The sequence below is a fragment of the Aspergillus ochraceoroseus genome (genome assembly GCF_002846915.1).
Source record: "Aspergillus ochraceoroseus IBT 24754 chromosome Unknown P175scaffold_8, whole genome shotgun sequence".
Taxonomy (NCBI): Eukaryota; Fungi; Ascomycota; class Eurotiomycetes; order Eurotiales; family Aspergillaceae; genus Aspergillus; species Aspergillus ochraceoroseus.
In genome coordinates, this window is record NW_024468483.1 from 664,593 (window position 1) to 684,997 (window position 20,405).

The 20,405-nt window shown below is 49.0% G+C and overlaps 8 protein-coding genes across 8 annotated transcripts; 3 read left to right on the forward strand and 5 right to left on the reverse strand.

The window, feature by feature from the left end:
- Positions 1 to 337: 337 nt before the first annotated feature.
- Positions 338 to 1,403, reverse strand: P175DRAFT_0511609 (uncharacterized protein; the record flags this gene model as incomplete). Its single annotated transcript, XM_040898600.1, has 2 exons — positions 338 to 671; positions 775 to 1,403. The coding sequence occupies 2 exons, from the start codon at positions 1,401 to 1,403 to the stop codon at positions 338 to 340; spliced, it is 963 nt and encodes a 320-aa protein (XP_040749541.1).
- An 800-nt stretch (positions 1,404 to 2,203) lies between these two features.
- P175DRAFT_0504049 (uncharacterized protein) lies at positions 2,204 to 2,803 on the reverse strand. Its single transcript, XM_040897761.1, has one exon. It carries the CDS (start codon positions 2,722 to 2,724, stop codon positions 2,332 to 2,334), a length of 393 nt encoding a protein of 130 aa, XP_040749542.1. The 5' UTR covers positions 2,725 to 2,803; the 3' UTR covers positions 2,204 to 2,331.
- Positions 2,804 to 3,931: 1,128 nt separating this feature from the next.
- trpE (anthranilate synthase TRP2) lies at positions 3,932 to 6,162 on the forward strand. The gene is made up of 4 exons (XM_040897762.1): positions 3,932 to 4,139; positions 4,261 to 4,409; positions 4,492 to 4,565; positions 4,628 to 6,162. The coding sequence occupies exons 1-4, from the start codon at positions 4,128 to 4,130 to the stop codon at positions 5,935 to 5,937; spliced, it is 1,545 nt and encodes a 514-aa protein (XP_040749543.1). The 5' UTR covers positions 3,932 to 4,127; the 3' UTR covers positions 5,938 to 6,162.
- Positions 6,163 to 6,927: 765 nt separating this feature from the next.
- On the forward strand, positions 6,928 to 9,060 carry P175DRAFT_0560052 (epsin). Its single transcript, XM_040900958.1, has 4 exons — positions 6,928 to 7,060; positions 7,167 to 7,236; positions 7,306 to 7,526; positions 7,592 to 9,060. The coding sequence occupies exons 1-4, from the start codon at positions 6,988 to 6,990 to the stop codon at positions 8,860 to 8,862; spliced, it is 1,635 nt and encodes a 544-aa protein (XP_040749544.1). The 5' UTR covers positions 6,928 to 6,987; the 3' UTR covers positions 8,863 to 9,060.
- Positions 9,061 to 10,636: 1,576 nt separating this feature from the next.
- P175DRAFT_0535064 (uncharacterized protein) lies at positions 10,637 to 10,984 on the forward strand (the record flags this gene model as incomplete). The annotated part of the gene is made up of 2 exons (XM_040900186.1): positions 10,637 to 10,773; positions 10,834 to 10,984. The coding sequence occupies 2 exons, from the start codon at positions 10,637 to 10,639 to the stop codon at positions 10,982 to 10,984; spliced, it is 288 nt and encodes a 95-aa protein (XP_040749545.1).
- Positions 10,985 to 11,357: 373 nt separating this feature from the next.
- Positions 11,358 to 13,917, reverse strand: P175DRAFT_0535065 (putative AAA family ATPase; the record flags this gene model as incomplete). The annotated part of the gene is made up of 2 exons (XM_040900187.1): positions 11,358 to 13,760; positions 13,831 to 13,917. The coding sequence occupies 2 exons, from the start codon at positions 13,915 to 13,917 to the stop codon at positions 11,358 to 11,360; spliced, it is 2,490 nt and encodes an 829-aa protein (XP_040749546.1).
- A 1,087-nt stretch (positions 13,918 to 15,004) lies between these two features.
- Positions 15,005 to 16,599, reverse strand: mrsA (putative mitochondrial carrier protein; the record flags this gene model as incomplete). The annotated part of the gene is made up of 8 exons (XM_040894206.1): positions 15,005 to 15,056; positions 15,119 to 15,563; positions 15,616 to 15,672; positions 15,728 to 15,820; positions 15,901 to 16,033; positions 16,138 to 16,173; positions 16,252 to 16,321; positions 16,562 to 16,599. 8 exons carry the CDS (start codon positions 16,597 to 16,599, stop codon positions 15,005 to 15,007), a joined length of 924 nt encoding a protein of 307 aa, XP_040749547.1.
- A 1,310-nt stretch (positions 16,600 to 17,909) lies between these two features.
- P175DRAFT_0444464 (RING finger protein) lies at positions 17,910 to 19,682 on the reverse strand (the record flags this gene model as incomplete). The annotated part of the gene is made up of 4 exons (XM_040894235.1): positions 17,910 to 17,938; positions 17,991 to 18,877; positions 18,956 to 19,484; positions 19,592 to 19,682. 4 exons carry the CDS (start codon positions 19,680 to 19,682, stop codon positions 17,910 to 17,912), a joined length of 1,536 nt encoding a protein of 511 aa, XP_040749548.1.
- Positions 19,683 to 20,405: the final 723 nt, after the last annotated feature.

A 20,405-nucleotide genomic window follows, 5' to 3' on the forward strand; every position in this document is an offset into this window, starting at 1 on the left:
TGCCTTCATAATTACATTTATACCTTTATATATGTTTGGTTAGACGATACAAAATGGCGCGGTCTACTTGGAATTGGGCAAAAAGGTGTGGTTGGCGAATAGCATGGGGTCATGGGCGGATCTACTGGCTTTTTTGAATCCTTGTTCCTTCTTGAACTGTAAACATTTATCTCTTGGTCGGTATGGCCTACTGAATATCAGACATCTCAAATTCAACTCGAGCATCTTGGTTGACCTTTTCCCCCAATTGGGATCAAGTTCCAATTGTGGTATCTGAACGCAGTTTCTTCCATAACACTGAAGGATGAGCCGTAAATATTTTTTAAAGGCTCTTCGCTTACATTACACCGGCCGTCGTTCGGCTCCTCCATCTTTCATTTCTTTTCAGCTGGCGATTACCCTCTCGGTTCCGAAATCCTTCCTCGACATCTCTCCATCCTCGCATCCACGCCGTTATGCCTTCAAGTAAAGCATCGGTTTTGGTCTCATGAGGCTGATTCGTTTTATTTTTAGCCCACCATGTTCGCCCACCTTGTCGGGGGGGCTTCGTTGGTTGCTTCATAATCGCTAAGTCGCGTTGCGCCTGCCACCCACTAATCCAAGATTCCAACCCAGAGACTGTTCCCTGGAGCGCTTCCCGCTCAGCCAGATCCTCAATCATGTCAGTTCGTCTATATTTTTTTTTTTTAAAAAAAAAAAAAAAAAAAAATTAGTTCAATCCATAGTATCAAGGTAAATCCAATCGTTCACAATGTAGAAAAGGGTTCGTCTCACAATTCACGGATTTCAGTTTCCAGCTCCGAAATCTTACTCGCTAGCTTTTCTCGTTCTTGGGAAAGTAGGCCGTAGATCTGGAAAGCTTCGTTGCGTCTCTGATTCAATTGAACGCTAAGCATCGCAACATCGTCACGGAGTTCCTCTAGTTGAGAATGTTGCGATTTCTCTGAGGTCTGAGTTGGAGAAGTAGTGAATGCCATAGACCGATCAGAGGTAAGAGCCGAAGAGGAAGAGACAAGCTGGGGCCTTGGAGGTTGAAGTTTAGGCATGGAGTGAGGGCTCGACGGACGGCATCGGATGATTTCCCGCGTGATATTTGGTCGCGGATCCAGTAGCAACGATTCTATGGTGTCCAGGCAGTCGTGGAGAACATTCGAGTCGGATTCTGCAATGTCTGGGGTTTGCGATGCGAGCTGGATCAGTCGGGTTAGGCGCTCTGGTAGCCATTTGGTGGTGGTAGTCTGATCTCTATTCCTGTCCTGGCTGTCTTCCCAAGAAAGGTGGCAGGAAGAGTCGGGGCTTGGAAGAGCCTTCTCTGGACTGCTAGCTTGGTTTTCTGTTGTAAAGTGAGTGGGCGATAGTGCGAGTTGGTGGCCTATGTCGTTTGGAGGAATTGGTGAATCCATTAGTGATTAGTTAGTTAACTAATGCTGGGATTCTTTAGTTAGCTACCTACTACTGTTGTTGGTGTTGGTGTCCGTTCTTAGGGATCTTACATGTGAGTATGTGTCTGTATAGGTCTGAAGAAATAAGATCCGAGTCGTAGAGTATGTTATGTTATTTTATGCCGTGTATCTGTATCTTGTTCGGGGAGATAATAAAGCAAGAAGATGGTGTATCAGTACAGCTGGCCGTTCAAAAGTGAGTAAGAGATCACGAGATGTTGACTGTTATTGTTGATGGTAGTGGAGAAATCCATCAACAATCATCCACTGCACTTTCCTATCTATCGGTTATAGAACCTGATAGGATCTTAGACCTGCTCAAGGCGGGTCCTAACAATAAAAGATGCGACTTCAGTGTCCCTCGTTGTCAATAATGGGATCCACTGCCGAGAATGAAGAGTTTTTACCCAGCCTCAACATTCTTTCCATTCCTGCGCGCTGTGATCGATAACTCGCTGGCATCGGGAATCGGCTACGAAAGACTTGTTGGCTGATTGTTCTTGGTCTCTTTGAAATCACCGCTTTTTTCTTGTGCTTCTGCACAGTCTAGAAAATATATCTAGCTGATCAGATTTGTGCTAATGGGCTTAGGGGATGAAAATATCGGGCACCTCAGCATTGCAGAACTTGTGTCTCTTTTCAACCAACGCACAAACCACAAGGTATAGTGTTATGTGGTACCTAAATGACAATTCCAATAACAGATATACGAAATTCAGGGTATCAATCAAAAAAAAAAAAAAAAAAAAAACAAAGACTACCAATCCCGTACGAGTATCGAGTCCTTTTGCCAATGAAATATCAGGGACTCGCACAGATATTCCTCACCTTGAGTCTCGAGAATCGACTGTGATTGAAATCGGGGTTTCAGGTTAAACGAAGCGAATACCTAATGATGTGACATGCTCCTGAAGTGCTCGTCAAGAGAAGGATGGCAAGCCAGTTCGTCTTCTGTTTGTCTCCGTATAGGACTAGGCGTTGCAACCTCGCTCAAAGCGCGATACAAGTCCCCCTGGTGATGTTCACCGGGCTCTGTACAATGCGACAACCGTTGATCCAAGGATGCACGACGTGTGATCTTTGGCGATTCTTCCGCGGGGCATTCGCAAGGCTCGGGCGCTCCGATTTCACTTAAGGCGCCACATGCATTTCTATCAGAGTCTTCATCTGGTTTCCCATGTTCCGGGTGTTTTCTAGGCGACGATGCACCTGGGTCTCGGTGGGCGGGTTCTTTCTGCTTTGGACGCTTGAAGATGCCAGCTAGTTTTTCAAAGGCTGCCATTTTGAATATAGCTTCGATATGGCTGGCTAAAAAGAGGAGTTTTCGATTAACAGGTCGATTACAAAACTCGTTATGAGGCCTGGATCTCACGGTTATTTTATGCATAATCAGAAACCATCTGCCACAGACTGTCCAGAACGTCATCGAATGACATCACACACCTTTTTTCCGCGAGTATCTGGATCCCACTTGCAGCCATCGACATGATATTATCGCAATTAACGAATCGATTCTTACTTATATTATGTTAACGTTAATGTTAAAATCAAATCTCAACTTAGACTTCAGCATTGACTCATAAAGAATTGCTCACTAAATTAACACCGCATGATGAAACAAATTCAAGCTGCACAGAAACTAGATTCGAGAGGAATCCGGTACTCAACAGGTCGGGTTTACCGTCCCTCAGCTGTTTTCACAGGCGCAAAATGAAATGTCATTCTGGGCGTCAGCTTGGCATGTGCCAGAGCGGGGACAGCGCAGCTGGTTCGTGAACGGTTATATTACCTGCAGCATATGGATCTGAACTATTAATAGGTTTCCAGTGAGTTCCCTGTTTGGGTTCCTTCGAGTAGAATCCGGGGCTAAACGCTATACGTCGGCGCGGTGCATTCGGGAAATGCAATAGCGTTCCAATAGAATCCGGTTACACCTGTGGGAGACAACTGATGATGATTTCCTCACAGACCTTGTGGTGGGCCTTCGCACTGTCCCCGGGAGAGAGTCGCTAAACACAACGGGTTGATGGATACTGAGGCAGAGCTCAAGGCCAAAGAAAGGGGAGACCGGTCTTTATGCTGAGCAACATTTTAAAACAGTGCATGCGAAATAAATCGAGCCTTGAAGCTATTCACAAAGCAGTGTGGGAAATTAAGAGCTATGATAATCATGTCAACACCAAGTAGACAAAGATCTCTGACCATTCTTGGTTCCACTCACAGGGTCTTGAAATATGTAGTGAAGAGGACAGAATAAAGTGTGTGTTAGCCATTTTGGTTTAAGAATCCTGATGTTTCGATTGATTTCTCTCTTTAATATTAGACAGGGCGCGGCGAGTAGTCACAATAGTTGAATAGGTAGATATTTATTAATAGTCCTGACTCGGTAGTTATTTGCCTCACCTCCGTGGCAGGCTTTCCTAAATACCTAGGTACTTTCGTTCTCCCCCTGCATTCCAAGGTTCCTTTTCTTCTCCTTTTCTACTCCGTACGTCTTTATAATATCTCTGTTGACTTTGGAGTTCACCGCAATTGAGTCGTTCAGGACTAGTACATACATAACTAGTAGATTAGCGATCCGTCAGCGGTGAATCCAAACCCGCCGCTTCTCCGCCAAATCTCCTCCTTGCAAGTCCCCGCACAAGAGACAGTTTGCTACAACTTATTGGCAAAGTATCAGTTACGATGGCGCCATCTGTAAGTATTTCCGCTCAATTCTCCCCCCCGGTTGCTATTTACGACCGGTCATGGCGAAGAAAACCGTGGTGTTGGAGGACTGTGTGACCAACGCTGATTCCGTTGCTTTGAATGACTCAAGATCACAATCGTGCCGGCATTGGAGACGGCCAAAGATGTGATCAGTCAGTCTAGAAATTCACAATACCCTCCTAATCTCCTCCCTCTCACTGCGTCTATCCCGGCCGACCTCTTGACCCCTACGCTCGCATACCTCAAGCTTGCTGAAAAGTGAGTACCCCGCCTGGAATACACTTCCTATGCCGGTGGCGGCACAGGCACTAACCGAGTCAACCACCCCTCCCTGGAATAGATCGAAGTTGTCATTCCTTTATGAAAGCGCGGCCACTACGGAGACAATTGGAAGATATAGTTTTGTCGGAGCTGGTATGCGAGATCGCGCGCATGCAACCCTTTTGAAACCGAGACTAACCCGTGCGGCGACCTAGATCCCCGTAAAGTTCTCAAGACTGGGCCCGGACATGGGCCCGAGTGCGATCCTCTTCCGATTCTGGAAGAAGAACTCGCCAACTACCGCATTGCGACAGTCCCTGGGTTGACCCTTCCCCCGCTTACTGGTGGTGCGATTGGATATGTTGGGTATGACTGTGTCCGGTATTTCGAGCCCAAGACCGCACGACCGGTCAAAGATATTCTCCATATCCCGGAGTCGCTATTTATGCTGTTCAATACTATCGTCGCCTTTGATCACTTCTTCCAGGTTGTCAAGGTCGTTACCTACGTCCCCATTCCCAGCACCGATGCGGAGCTTGAAGCCAGCTACAACCAAGGCCAAGCAGAAATCCAGCGTATTATTGATACCCTCCTACAACCAGGTTACCCTCTGCCTCCCCAGGGCCCAATCATCCCCAACCAGGAGTACACCTCCAACATCGGCCGGGAAGGGTACGAACGACACGTCGTCCGTCTGAAGGAGCATATCTCCAAGGGCGATATCTTCCAGACTGTGCCATCGCAACGTCTATCGCGACCCACCTCTCTCCACCCATTCAACCTCTTCCGTCACCTACGCACCGTCAATCCGTCCCCCTACCTCTTCTACATTGACTGCGAGGAGTTCCAGCTTGTAGGAGCTAGTCCCGAACTCCTAGTTAAGGAAGAAAAGGGCCGGATTATCACTCACCCTATTGCGGGTACGGTGACACGCGGCAAGACCGTTGAGGAAGACGATGCACTTGCTGAAGAACTCCGGGGAAGTTTGAAGGACCGTGCTGAGCACGTCATGCTAGTTGATCTGGCGCGCAACGATGTGAACCGGGTGTGCGACCCAGCTACCACTCAGGTTGACCGCCTCATGGTGGTAGAGAAGTTCTCGCACGTCCAGCACCTGGTATCTCAGGTCTCCGGCGTCCTCCGGCCCGAGAAGACGCGTTTCGACGCGTTCCGATCAATCTTCCCTGCGGGCACGGTGTCTGGGGCACCCAAGGTGCGTGCCATGCAACTGATTGCAGAACTGGAGGGCGAAAAGCGAGGTGTCTATGCTGGAGCGGTCGGATACTTTGGATTTAACATTGCCACCATCGACGGTTCCACAGAGCTGCCTGGTGCCATGGACACGTGCATTGCGCTACGCACGATGATGGTTAAGGATGGCGTGGCATATCTTCAGGCTGGCGGTGGGATTGTGTTCGACTCGGATCCGTACGACGAGTATGTTGAGACGCTGAACAAGCTGGGGGCGAACATTGCTTGTATCAAGGGGGCGGAGGAGAAGTACTTGAGTATGGAGGGGAAATAAAGAAAAGAGAGAGAGAGAGAGAGAGATCTACATTTTATTTTAAGACTTTTTGGCTATTAGAGATGATTTCAAGAAATTGGAAATGAGTTAACGTCCAGAAGATCGTTATACAGCCGATGACGTCGTCAGGGAATCTGCAGGTATATATATATACACAGTCTGTTGAGAATTCAGCAGACTCATTCGAAGTAAATTACATCGAAATAAAGAACTAGAGAATTACAAGGACTTTCAGGGTGCTAATAGTAATACTCCAGCAGTTCCGCCTGAACCCGTCTGGTAATTAGGCATTCGCATTATTAGCTGGACTATTGACAGCCCTCCCCTATTCTTCTTCAATCCATTCTGCTCTACTCTATCCCATAATCTTCACCTCTCATCAATTGAATGCTTACTGTTTGAAGAAGAAAAAAAAAGAAAAAAAAGATAGAAAGATAGAAAGATACTCGTATTCTTTGTATGATTCTGGCCAGCGTCGTCAGCTTCTCAGTGCCACCACCACCAACCACACCAACTCCTCGTTATTAATCCCAAGCTTGACTCCAGCCCAAAAAGCCTCTTTCTTCTGCTTCTAATTTACCACTTTTTGCCCCCCTCTTGTTCTTTTTTTTTTTCTTCTTTATATTTTTTCTCCTCACTACGGGAGTAGAGAATTATCCTCCCTATTTCCCTCGTGCTCTTTTTATTCCTCCTGGTGACCCCTCCTTTGGCCAATACCAACCATTCCGCACACGGCTTACATACGCCACAGCCGCCATACTGACCTCCATCACCTCGACGGACGACCACGACTCTCTCTCTCTCGCTTTCCCATTCCTACTTCCCAACGCACCTGCTGAACTGGCTCTGTTCCGATCGCGCTATTCTTTTCATTTCACTCAAATCTCTTTCTGTTCGCACAGTTTTAGATCCACCACACTCCCCTCCAAGGCCAGACTGAATCCGAGCCTCACCTAGTCGGGTTTCCACCCCCCCCCCCCCCCCCCCAAAGTCTGTTGCGACCGTTCTCTCTCGACCTCCCCTGTTCCTCCTCCCCCCACAGCCGTCACCATGTCTAAAGTTGTGCGCAGCGTAAAGAATGTCACCAAGGGTTACTCCGCAGTTCAGGTGAAAGTCCGAAATGGTATGGTTCTTGCTTCGATCCATCCCGTCCAGCTTGGGCCCTCTCCGATCGCTGGACTCATTTTTCGAGTTTCTGTATAGCACATTCTAACATTGGCAACCTGCAGCTACGAGTAATGATCATTGGGGCCCCACCGGGACTGAAATGGCTGAAATCGCCTCCCTGACATTCGGCAGGTAAGCTCGATGGGCCTCCTCGCATATGCGGTGAATCATGACAGGTCTGATATTGATATGATTGCACAGCCCCACGGATTTCTACGAGATCATGGATATGCTCGATAAGCGACTCAACGACAAGGGGAAAAACTGGCGACATGTTCTCAAGTCATTAAAGGTGCTCGACTATGCTCTTCATGAAGGGTCTGAACTAGTCGTTACATGGGCCCGGAAGAACGTCTACATTATCAAGACCCTGCGCGAGTTCCAGTATGTTGACGAAGATGGTAGAGATGTGGGTCAAGATGGTGAGTTGTCTTTATTTGTTCGTGTCAATTAACTTGGGCTAACCTACGTGTTCGGATCGAATTAGTTCGCGTTGCTGCCAAAGAACTTACAGCCCTCATTCTCGATGAAGATCGCCTGCGTAGCGAGCGATCTGACCGTAAACTTTGGAAATCACGAGTAAATGGCCTCGACGACTACCAGAGCTACGGGAATGGTGCGCAACCACGTCGGGCAGAACGGCGGGAACGTCGGCGTCAGACGGATGATGACGATGCAGAGTACCGTTTGGCGATTGAGGCTAGCAAACACGAAGCCGACGAAGAGCGCAAGCGACGCGCCAAGCAAGCTGTAAACGGAGATGACGATGAGGAATTGGCTCAGGCTATTAAGCTGAGCAAAGAAGAGGAGGAGCTTCGCCGGAGGGAGTTGGAGCAAAGCAATGCGCAGTCGCTTTTCGACGATGCCCCTCCAGCTCAGCCTCAACCTACTGGATATAACCAGGGATACCAGCAGCAGAGCGCCGTCGACTGGTTTGGCAACCCGATCAACCCCCAGCAACCGCTGACAACAGGGTACCTGAACAATCAATACGCGAACACCACCGGATTCCAGGGACAGGTCACTGGATATAACCAGAATCCGTACGGTCAGAATAATTTCCTCCAGCCGCAGGCTACTCTACAACCACAACACACGGCCTTCAGCAACAACAACCCATACGGAACCGATGTTTACTCGCAGCAGCACCAGCAGCAGCCTCAGGACAACAACATGCTTTCAGCAGGGAGCAACAACCCATGGGCCACCGGCCCACAGGCAGATGCTCTTAAGCCCATGCCCACCGGCTCTAATAACCCCTTCGCTCAGCGTACACAATTCCAACAACCTCGCCCCGCCACCTCAAGCGCAAGCGCTCCCTCTCTCAACACCTTGTCGGAGGAGCGGGCAACCAACCAGTTTGCATCCGTTAACCCTATCACCAGCTATCAAACACCACAAATTCAGCAACCCATGCAGCCTTACGCACCCCCCAGGAGCACCCCTCCCCAGATGGACCCGCATACCGCTCGTCTCAACGCTCTTTTGGCCTCCGGAGAGGGCCAGGATACCTTTGGCAACACTGGAGATCTACGTATTCCGGCGCAACACACTGCACCAGGAACCTTTGTCAACTCTGCAGGTCAAGGGTTGGATCGTCTGCGAGCTACACGAACCGGAAACAATCCGTTTTATGGCCAGCCGCAGCAACAGTTTGTCCCACAGCAGACGGGCTTCACGCAGCCGACCAACAATCCTTGGGGTGGCCAGCCAGCTTACCAACCCCAGCAACAGGGCGGTAGCTTGATAGATCTGTAGTGGTAGAGAGGGATGACGAAATGCCTTGGTTTTTACCCCGTCTTGTTTCTTCTTTTTGTGTCTTGCCTAACTCGACCCCGGGATGTTTTCTTTTGTATGTTTTTTTTTTTGTTTTATCTTTTTCATTGTGCAGTTTCGATTGACTATCTATTATGGTGCCCAGATACCAGAGGTTTTTTTTTTTTTTTTTTTTTTTTTGCACTTTTTATGTTTCTTTTTCATACTCACCTTTCCTATACATGCAACTTACTTCTTCCTCCTCTTTTTCTCTCTTTGCCTTATTTTCTTTTTCTCTGTCTCTCTATTTACCATGATACTGGCTGGGTGTTTACTTTTTTTTACTCTTATTCTGCATGGAGAAGTTCAGGAATGGGAACTTATATTTACTTTATACTACCTAACTTAACTTCTACTCTACTCCGCTCTATCTCTTATGTCTCCGTATAGCTAACTCCTTGAACTGGTCCCATCTACGCCTACTCTCCGCCAATCACTTCCTATAGTAAGAGCAACCCTCCAAGAAATGAAGCCAATGGGCAACTACTACAACTACCAGAGTAGACCAGAGAATATGAAGGGAAGAATCCCTCTGGATACTAAGGAAATTGAATATGTTAAAGAAAGAAATGTATATAGAGGAAATAATGATTCACTAGGTTAGGTAGGTATATAAGACTTCAAAGAGACCAACCATCTAGACAAGGAAAAAATACAAGCAGAGTATAATATTAGAATCAAATGGCACAATGAAAAAAAAAAAAATAGGTGAAAGTGATCCATTCCACCCTTTCCATCTTCTTGATCAAATTACCTCCCAAGTATAGATTGGCTGACAGTAAACAAAGGGTCCAGTCCATAACCGGGTGTAAAAGTGAGAGACAGTCAGGCGCTGAGGCATATCAACCTCAATAACCGGCAATCGAAGAGATCGCGATCACAATCAATCTCAACTGATTGTGGACGGCTGCGACCATTCTTGTCAAACAGTGAAAACAGTGAGAGCAGTTCCATTTGGAATGCCAAGTTCATGCGCATACATATAGTTAGGGCCATCAGCTACGTATTATTACATTTGCTTGAGATGAAAGGCGGCTTTATGCGGCGGCCGTCAACGTAATGGCCCAGTGCCAGAAGACATTGCAGAATCGAGATCGGAAGCCCGTCTCCAGGTGGATTTAACACCCTCTCTCCTCAGGCCGTCCGCCCGGAAATCGATTCATCCAGGGGAAAGAATGGCTGAAGGATGTCGTTGATGGGTATATAATGAGCCAGACCACGCGTGCACAAGGCTTGAAAATGGTTGACATTCTCGGAAAAACCCAGAGGCGAAAACGCTTGGAATCAAAGCCGAATAAGAAATCGCCATACACAGCGCAAGAGGACATGTTTACTTTACTTCCCTTACTTGACAGCAGAAATCAAATACGGGAACCACCAGGCTCTCGAAATTGCTGACCGGCAGAATACATACATATGCCCAGTACATATGTATGTGCATTGCTCTCCGGGCTGTGTGTGGTCTCTCTGGCCCCAGGCAGCTGGTTGCCCAGAAAAAAAGTGCATCGGAGACTCTTGGGATTTTCCATATCACATGAACTCGAAAACACCTCCGAATATACGGCTACTATCCCGAGATAGATGACGGTAAAGTATCATTTTACCGGTGGCCTATCGCCCAACTGAATATCTGGATGATGCAGGATAGTGTGGGCATGTTATCGTTTCGTGGAGAAACCTTGACCGTGAATTTCTACCGGTTCATATCGACCGGCTGATGCGGTTCCTGGAAGAGGGTCCCGACCCCGAAGAATATTCTTCGCGCGTCGATTTTGATGATATCGATTCCCAGGTGTCAGGGATCGGCTCGCAGACACGTTCTGGGTACATATCGCCGGGCCGCATCCTCACAGGGTGGTCGAGGTTTACAACCGGAGGAGCCAGGTATGCTGGTTGATACATACGTTATTACAGCAGCAACTCGAAAATCCAAGGCTATGTACAGGAAGAGAAACGGTTAGCAGAGGATAGGATGCGCGAAGAGAAACGAAAAGCAGAACAGAGGCTGCGGGAAGATAAGCTAGTTAGCACATTCTCCTGCGGCCCTTTAGGAAGCTCGCGTTAACTCCATACCTACTTCTACTTGTATAGTAAGGTAGTAAAACTCAACTCCTGGACGAGAAAAGGAATAGAAAAGATAAAATAAATGAACCAACCAACTGAGCCCTAACCTAGCCTTTATCCGTACACACACAAGTCTGTTAATAATGTCATACCTAACCTACCGTAACCAACCCATCCAATCCAATCCAACCAAAAAGAAATGAAATAAAAATGAAAAGCAAGTCCAGTCCAGCCCCACCCAGTGCAATCCGTTTATGCATCATTCGCCGCTCGTCGCTGTATAATAGTCAGCCCAGCTAGGCTCAGATAACCAGGTACAACTCCAACCAAGAAACAGAAGTAGGAAGAACAAAGGAAAACACAAAGTGGGTAAATTATCCTCCGCGCTCCCCAAACTGTCGAGCCCAGTCTTCATACGCGCGAAGGCCATCTTTACTAACGCTAGGACGGATAGAGAGCAAACTAGCTTCAAAGTCCTGGAAGTGAATGGGCCGGATCTGGTCCATGGGTGTGTGGAGGAGGGCTTCGCCTAGGTTGCGGAGAGGTCCCATGGCGGCATCCTTGGCGAGGGCTGTGATGTCCGAGCCGGAGAAGCCTGTATGATTCATTATTGTTAGCTTAATGCGAAGCGAAAGGAGCGAAAGAGGGGGTAAGAGGCTAGGAGGGAAAGCACCGTCTGTAACCTGGACTAAGACTTCGATATCTTCGTCGCTGAGTTCGTGAACTTGGTGGCTGAGGAGTCGGCGGAGCTGCTGTTCCCGGACGTGATGTTCGGGAAGAGGGATGTACTGGCGACGGACGAAACGACGGCGCGCGGCTTCGTCAATGTCCCAGGGCATGTTTGTCGCGGCAAGCACGAGGACCCGGCTTGCGTCGCCCGTTTTGCCTGGCTGTTCCCGCCCGGCTGCAGCCCGCTGCAAGTCCGACCATTGGATGAGAAATTCGGTCTTTGAGCGGCGGGATGCTTCATTCTCTGTTCCTGATGACCGCGCGGAGAGAAGCGAGTCGATCTCGTCGACAAAGATGATCGATGGAGCGAGCGCCTTGGCTAGTCCAAAAAGTGCGCGAACGAGCTTCTCGCTCTCTCCATGCCATTTGGATGTCAGGGTTGACGCTGATACAGAGAAAAAGGTTGATTTTGACTCTGTAGCAACTGCCCGCGCAAGCATCGTCTTCCCCGTCCCGGGAGGCCCAAAGAGAAGCATACCGCGGGCCGGTTCTCGTAGCCCAGAAAACAAATCTGGACGTAAGAACGGATAGACCACGGCTTCTTTGAGAGCCTTTTTGGCAGCCTCCAGGCCAGCAATATCGTCCCAGTGGACTTCGTCTCCGCGGACAACAATGTCATTCAGAACCTGTCGCGCAGCATTCACATCAACCCCCCTCGGCAGCTTTTTCAGTACATTCATGATGGAATCGTCTTCGGCTCCGTCAGGGTCGTAGTCTTCGATATCATCTTCGTCAGCATCAGTAGATTTGAGACCCCAAGATTCAGGATCACTTGACGGTGGCGTCACGGCACGTTTGGGGACCGGGGTACGTCGAACCGGGCCCTTTGGCAAAAGAGACATATTACTCATACCAGGAACTAGATGTTTGTCTGTGGCAGATCCGCGTGGTGCTTGGGGCTTTGATGTCGGTTTGACATCTGACTTTGGGCTATCTACAGCTCCCAGGGACGGGCCAGGAGATGAAGAAGACGGCGGGGGTGGTGGTGGTGGTGGTGGTGGTGGTTGCAACGCTCTTAAAGATACAGGCTTAGGCTTAACCAGTGGTTTGGGGGAAGGACATGGTGCAGGCACATCTTTCGGTTCTGGCGCCAAAGAAGCAGATTGGGAACGCGCGGTACTAGCCCGTTGCTGTCGGATCTCAGCTGAACCACGATGTTTGGGTACAGGGGTTGTTGGAGTAGATGACGACGTTCTTTTCGCGGGAGACTTTTTGATTGGTTTATCGGCCGCTGTTTTGAGCTTTCGCCCTTCTCGACGGTCCTCTGCATTTTCAGCAGGACGGTGGGGAGTCGTCCTTCTCAAGCGCTGTTCTTCAGCAGAATTAGCCCGAGGCAGCTCAAAGTCCCTTCGAAAGCCCGAGTCATTCGAGAGACTTTGGCGAGAGGAGGCTAAAGCGGCATCATTGGCCGTTTTATCAGGGGAGGAAGGAGTACGATAGATACTCCCCCAGGCGAGACCCGCCGCCTGCGAGGCGGCAGCGGGCCGCAATTCCTTCCGTCGCGATGAACTCTCCTTCTTCTTCGGCTTTTTCAAGGTTAGATTGCGCAAGGAGGGCATCATCAACTTTCGCCGTTCGGGGCTCGGTGTGCGAGAACTCGATTTAGCAGCAGAAGACTGCGATTCCGACCGCATTGGAGCGGTAGGGCGGGGAGGAGGTGGTGGCGGCGGCGGCGGCGGCAGCGCTGGGTCCGATGCAGGGGGGGTAGTCGCTGCGCTCGACACCGACGAGCGACCGGCGATGGTGGGCGGCTTGGAGAGATCAGTATATCCGACCGCGGGGACGGTTCCCTCTCCAATCCAGCCGCGAGTGGCGTTGCTACCTGGAGGCGGAGACTTCCCCGAAACGGAATCCTTTCTGCTCTCGCGAAGGGCACCCAGGAGGTCGACTCGCTCACGGCATTGAAGCTCCAGCTGGCGGATGGACTCTTGCAAAGCGCGTTCTGTCTCAGAATTTGGGGTGTATCTTGCAGGGAGTCGGTAGGCGTTGTGGTAGTAGATGGTTTCCAAGGCGGAGCGCCAAGATTTCAAGGCTTCTTCTTCATTATTCTGGAGTCGAGGAGGAAAACGCAATTAAGTCAGCCAGACGGCATCAGAGTGGAGGGTGTGGGCTACAGACTTGACCCTCAAAATAAACAGCCGTCGAGCACATCAAATAGCAGTCGTCGTAGGTCTTCTGCAGCGACGACACGGGCTTAGGGCGCATCATTCATACAATGAATGAAGTCACAGCTAGCGGAGAGATTGCAGGGCCAGCCCGCAACACCGCCATGCGTGAAGAAGAAAGAAGAGGACAAAAAGGGGGGGGGGGAAGAAAGAATGAATTGATGAATCAGGAAAATTATAAAGAAGACAAGAAACAAAAGAGGTCCTTGAGGATGATCTGACAAGAGGCACGACAGGGGAGATGGGAGAGGAAAGAGAGTAGAAGTGAAGACGACGAATTGAGCGGAGGGGCGGCAGTTTTTTTTCCCCTCGTGACGTCGTTGTTGTCTGTTGCGTGGCATCGAAAATTCTGCAAGTTATATTTCCTACCTCGACCGTTTTATGGGATGTATAGAATTACTGGATAGAAGAGAATGAGCTCTGGATAAATATTATTCGGATATCTTCATCCAATCTGGCGGGGTGGCCAGCCATCTCGTCGGTCTATCAGTACAATGTTGTTCACACTCCCATATCCACAAAATGTATCCAAAAAAGAAAAAAGAAGCAGAAACCAGACAAATAAAGGATCATAGGGATGTACGATATGAAAAAGAAATGGGTAAAGAAAAGAAAAACAGAAGAGGAAAAGGATGAAAAAAAAAAAATCCCCAAAAGTGTCCCCCCTGCGTCCCAACGCCATAACAATATAGCATAGCATACATCGGGCCAGGGCCGGCTCCAATCCAAAAAAGATAATGCCCACAGTGTGTCTCGTCAAGCCATAAAGCAGTCAATCAGAATGCCAAAGAGGCATTTCCAAAGCAGCCCGCAATGCCTGGTCCAGAAAAAGAACAAGAGTATATACAATGTGAGAACAGAAGATGAGTAGCAAGCATGCGCGCATGCCCTGCCCTTCCCCCAATAGCTCGGACCAGGAGCTTGTTCGCTTTGAACCTTTTTGTCTTTTATTTCCTTTATATTTCTCCCTCTCCTTTTGTATGGGGATTTATTGTGTGGGTCCCAATGTGGTTTTCATATTTTTATGATCTGTGGATATTCTGCATCATTATCACAGTCAGAAAGGCTGCCAAGCGCCTATGCTGATGTGAATTGAATTCATGCGGTCGGACTTGTCATCAGTCCGTCTAGTGGTCGACCTGGCCCTTGAAATAAGCCTTGGCCATTTCGTAGGAAGTCCTGCCACAATGTTAGCGATCAAATTTGATCCAAAAATGAAAAAAAAAAAAAATTCAACTCACCAACAAATCGCAGTGCTAGGCATCGTAGAAATAATGCGAGGACGAGCGCCACGCAGGAAACCCCGCCAGCCGAACTGGCGCTTGATAATGCTGGCTGCATTGACCAAGCCCTTGGCCGACCGGATCTCCTCGTTCTGGGCCAGACCACGGGTCTGGAGGAGAGTCTTCACCACATCAAGTGGTGTGGTGATACCGGCGGCAAAAGCGCCAGCCAGACCACCCGCAATACAATGTGTGAAGGGATCGTAATCCTGGGATGGGTTCATGACCTTGGAAATCGACTCGTAGGCAACAAATTGGGTGGCGGTGAAGGGAACGGTCATACAGAGCGTGGTGGGGTAGGAGACGTAGAATGCTTGGAAACCTTCCGTCCGATAGACGGACCTGGCGCATTGCAGGAGAGTCTTATGTACGGAGCCATGAACTTGCATTCGTTGTTTGATCACTATTCAAGTTAGATGATATGTAGTGGGGAACTCGGGGTGTGGCGTGCTCACCGTCAAACGGATTCATCAAGGCATCGCTGGCGATAGTCGCGGATGCGCCACTCATAGCTGTAGAGCGTCAGTAAATAGAAGTCAAGTTGAGAAATCCAAGATATCGACTTACCAGCTGCCAACGGATGGTGCCCGTCGTCTGCATTTCCACCGGCCATGTCCTTCACGAACTCGTATGTACCGAAATAGACAGCGTGGGCGGGTCCTGCAAAAAGAAAAGAGGGGAAAGTCAGCCCCCGAACGAAGACCCCCAATATCCAACTCCCGATCGACGGAATTGCTCACCAGCACCGACAATCACGCTCGAAACACCCTTCCATAGTGTCCGCCAGCCTTCAATCCGGTAGATTGTTGACACCGCATTTGTGAGTCCTGTGTAGAGGCCGCCAGTTGTAGGGTGCAAGATCTGCATTCGAGTCTGAGGGCAGAAGAATCCAACGGTCAGCAAGTGTACAGACTCATCAAGACGTAGCAAATGCAGGCAACAGCAGCGCTGCCATGGGCGAGGAGCAATTGACATACCTTGAGTAAATCCACGGGGTACATGACCGAATGCTCCTGTTATTAAACACGCATCACATCAGTTTGAAATCCCAACGCCGAGTCAATAGTCCCGGTAATTTTTTGGCGACATACTGCTATCCCGGCGAAAGCGCCAGCCAACATATTCCGGCCCAGGCCATAGTTTGAAGGGAGGGCTTCGTAACTATCATGACAGGGTTAGCTCTATCCAAACCGACCATGTTGACTTTTTTTTTTTTCGCCCCCCTCTAGTCTTCGTCCCAATAGAGCCAAAGAGGAGGGGGGGGGGGAAACAATCTGCGCAGCCTAAAATCCGAGGATCAAGCATCCATCAATCCGTCTTGGAGACTCGGATTTATTCGTGCGAGGTTGTCCGAGGCCGAAGGACAGGGGGGAGCGGATACGGGAAAGCACGAGGACATACTCAAACTCCTGCCCGGACATCTGCTCGGATACAGCCATCGAGCAAGGAGAGCTCTAGTAGCAGCCGTAGCCGCAAGGAGGGGAGAAAAAGAAGGGAGAGGTAGGAGGAGGAGGAGGGGGGAGGGGGGAGGAGGTTATAAGGCGAAAGTGAGTGCGAGAGGACGGAGGGCGCGCCGGTGGTGGTGGTGGAGGAGGAGAGAAAAAGCAGTTGGTGTTGAATATGCCGAAGAAAACGGAATCTGCGGAGTGGAGAGGAACCGAAGCCGACGAGCGGAGGAGAAAAAGTTCTGGAGAATGGAGGGAGAAGGAAGACAAAAGCGAAGACAAAAACAAGATTCAATGAGGGGGGAGAAGAAAGGAGTTGGACAGAGGAAGAGAGTAGGTCGGGGATGATTTTTTTTTTTTGGCCGGGCTGGGAGGAGAGGTAGGTAGGTTATGGAGGATTATTGAGGATTCTTAGACTATGTATGCTAGAGTGAGAGAGAGAGGTGTTGTTCTCACCCACTTTTTTAGCAGCTGGTCGGGGACTTTACTAATCTTCAACTTCATGCTAATTGGGATAAATTCTAGAATGAATTAGTTTGTAATAATGTACCTTTTTTTCCCTGTATTGACACTATTTGGCTGAGATGTATCGAGATCCAGATTCTGGCTATCAGATCTTCCTATCAATCAGTCAGCCTCACTCTACGAATCCTACGGAGGATCACTCCTCGTATAGTCTATAGTCTGTACTCTCCTTTCTTCCATCATTCTATATTTTAACCAGAGATATGGATAGATAGTCATCGGAATTGCCCAAATTGGACTCTCTCAATTCAGAAATCGACTCTATTATGCAAAGATCCCAGCAATCGACGAAGAAGGAAGGAAAGAGAAAGCGAGAGATTCTGGCCTAAAGGATAAATCATAAATCCGACAATCTCCCGTCCGATTCCGGACCGCTTGCTGGTCTGAGTCAAGGAATTCCCCGTCTTATCTGATGCTCTGAATACTTCGATAGCCACAAATCTGATTTTATATGTAGTACTATCCCATATGTTGTATGGATTTGGTTATTGATACATGCATTGGAACCGCCCTCGTTCATCCCTAGATAATGGTTTTCATGGTCAAGCAACGCCTTTTGCGATGAAATTGAATCCAGTTCTCGCTGTTCGGCAGTAAGGTAGTCAGTCATGTACGTCGTGAAAAACTCGTCCCACTCACCCTCCATGGGGTAGGAACCAAAAAATAATAATAATAATATAGTCTTGTCCTTCTTCTGACCTTTCCTCTCTTTCCTTTTTTTCTCTTTACTCTGCCCACCAGTGCAACAAGAAAATGGGCCCATCTATACAATCTAACATTTACCATTCCACATTGAACGACCATTCTCCTGCAATATCGTTAGTACAGTAACCTGCGCAGAGACACAGCGAGATGCATACCATTTTTCAGATTCTCCGCCGTGTCGCTCAACAAAATCACCCGGCGCTTGTTACAGTACGCCGTCTTGTCCAGGATATCTACCTTCAGGTTCGCCAGTTCTGGCACGGGTTTCTCAAACATCTCACTGAGACTCTCCACCGCCAGTTCCAAATCCTTCTGGTTGTCTTCGAAGATTTCCGTCAGATTGTTCCGCGCAAGGTAATAGGCAAAGGCATAGGTCCATTTGAGGGTCTGTCGGCACTGTTGCAGGGCCTGGGACGCAGTGTCCAGGAACTGCACTTCAATCCAGGAAAGGCCCGACTGGGATTGCAAGCTCGTCATCTTCTTCTCCGTCTTTAGATACAAGTCCTTGTCAAGCTTGGCTGACTGCTCGTGGTTGGCATATCGGTTATAATAATGTAGATAACGCTCCAGCGAGGCTCGGGAACGTGCCTGTGCAGTGCGTGCATCCGACCCTGACTTTTCCTCATACCGATTGCAGTTGTACCAACTGGTGCCGTGTTCGGACCACAGCCCCATGCACATCCAGCAGAACTCGTGCTTGCACTTGCGACACGTCATGTGATTGCAACCGCCATTCTTCTCGATTGTGGAGTTGCACTTAGGACACTCTTTAGTATTAGCAGAGATCCAGTTGGCCGTCTCGGAATCATCCTCGCATTTTTTGAGCCACATCTTGACCAGTGTACACGGCGAAGGTTGGTGATCGTTGAGGGTACACCCAAAGCAGAAGTAATGTTTGCAGTTGCACTGGACCGTGGGTACGATTCGGTGTAGATCACGTTGTTTCACATGACAATCAATTGCATACTCGCAGTTCGGGGCGGGGCACCACTTGAGGTTTTCCTTGTCATCGACGTAGGTTCTTATGAGGAGTGTTTGGTATCTGTAGAGAACATGTTAATACCACAAGCAGGTCGGAAACAAGACGTTAAAAAAAAACAAAAAAAACAAAGTAACTCACCTCTCTTTCAGCTCCTCCGTGACCAGCAAGCTCAAAGACTTAGAATCGACAATCATATGGCAACCATCCCCAGGACACTCTATCCTCGCAGCCTCTCCTTCCTCCCGAATCTTTTGTGCTAAATAATGTCGATAACAGTCAACGCAAAACCGATGTCCACAACGCATGGCATATGTCTTAAGGTCATCACTATCTTCGCAGCAAATATCGCACATGAAGCCCGACACCACCTCAGCCTTGGGCACTGATTCAAAGTTTGTTCCCAAACCGGCTTCATCTAGTGTCTTTTCCGGGTGATCCATGTAAGACTCTATCAGCTTCTCTCGGTTCCACCGACCGAATCGCAAAAGAATAGCAGACCACTCTGGAGGCAGTCCCAAAATCGATGAAACTTCATTGATCTGCAGATTTTGTTCCCTCTCGATCTCTTCCGGACTGAGAACCTTGAAGTCTACTTCGTAGGGTTTTCGCGTCGTTGCAACGATGTCTTTGTCTTTAGAAAAGCCGCCGTCAAAATCGTCGCCGAAATCTAATCAAGAAGAAACGTGACCAACATTAGCAACATTCAAATCAAACCAAGAGGAGAGATTTTGTGTTCGTAAGGGGAGAAAAGAAAAAAAAAAAAGGAAAAATTACCCTCTCCTAGACTCTCATCGTCACTACCCTGAGTCCCTAGAAAATCATCGGGACTGGACGCAACACTCATAAAATCATCATCTGACTCCATGCTGGTCGAGGCCGGAGTGACCAGATCGGGGACTTTCTTTCCCGTAGGCTCCGAGATAGGCTGGGAGGACTCGGAAGCCGAATCTGTACCGGGATCTTGTTCTTGTGTAGTCCTCTGCTTCTTACGAAGAGGGTTGGTATCACTGCCCGAGGGGTTGTCGGTGGCGGCTCGTAATCGGGCAGTTAGAGGCTTGGTGGCGGCAGGAGAGGTTGACTCGTTTTCAGCGATCGCCGCCAGGGCCGCCTTGCGTTTTCTCGTGAAAGGAGGCGTGGTGAAAGGTGTTTGTGGTCTATGGAGGCTAGAGAGGGTGCTGACTCGAAAAAAAAAGGTAGGTCTCAAGATTTGACTCTGTTAAGACCTCGTCTTTTTTTTTTTTTTCGGGACAACACACGTCACAGCCTACCGATAGTTGGGTGCTGCAGCCGACCAAAGCGTTGGACGATGACTGTGAGGGAATGGGAGGGAGGGGGAAAGTGGATGGGGGAAGAGGGGGGGGGAGAAGCACTAGCTAGCTCCGTCCACCTTATCGAGCGTTGGAGCTCTCTAGGCAGAAGTAACCAACAGAGGGGAGGAAATAGACAGGTTAAGAGTCAGAGAGAGATCGATCTCTACTAGTTAATTAACTCTCGGGCGGCTCGACTTCACAGGGAGAAATGTGGGGAAGTAGCAAAACAAGAGCCTCACTCAACACAGCCTGAGAGGATTTACTGTCCGACCCGAGTC

Bases quoted from the DNA above. Each gene is read 5' to 3' on its own strand.
- P175DRAFT_0560052 (XM_040900958.1), top strand. From the start codon at position 6,988: ATGTCTAAAGTTGTGCGCAGCGTAAAGAATGTCACCAAGGGTTACTCC. The intron at 7,237-7,305 runs GTAAGCTCGATG...ATGATTGCACAG, and splicing joins GCCTCCCTGACATTCGGCAG to CCCCACGGATTTCTACGAGA. The intron at 7,527-7,591 runs GTGAGTTGTCTT...GGATCGAATTAG, and splicing joins TAGAGATGTGGGTCAAGATG to TTCGCGTTGCTGCCAAAGAA.
- trpE (XM_040897762.1), top strand. The intron at 4,410-4,491 runs GTGAGTACCCCG...TCCCTGGAATAG, and splicing joins TACCTCAAGCTTGCTGAAAA to ATCGAAGTTGTCATTCCTTT. The intron at 4,566-4,627 runs GTATGCGAGATC...GCGGCGACCTAG, and splicing joins ATATAGTTTTGTCGGAGCTG to ATCCCCGTAAAGTTCTCAAG.
- P175DRAFT_0504049 (XM_040897761.1), bottom strand. From the start codon at position 2,724: ATGGCAGCCTTTGAAAAACTAGCTGGCATCTTCAAGCGTCCAAAGCAG.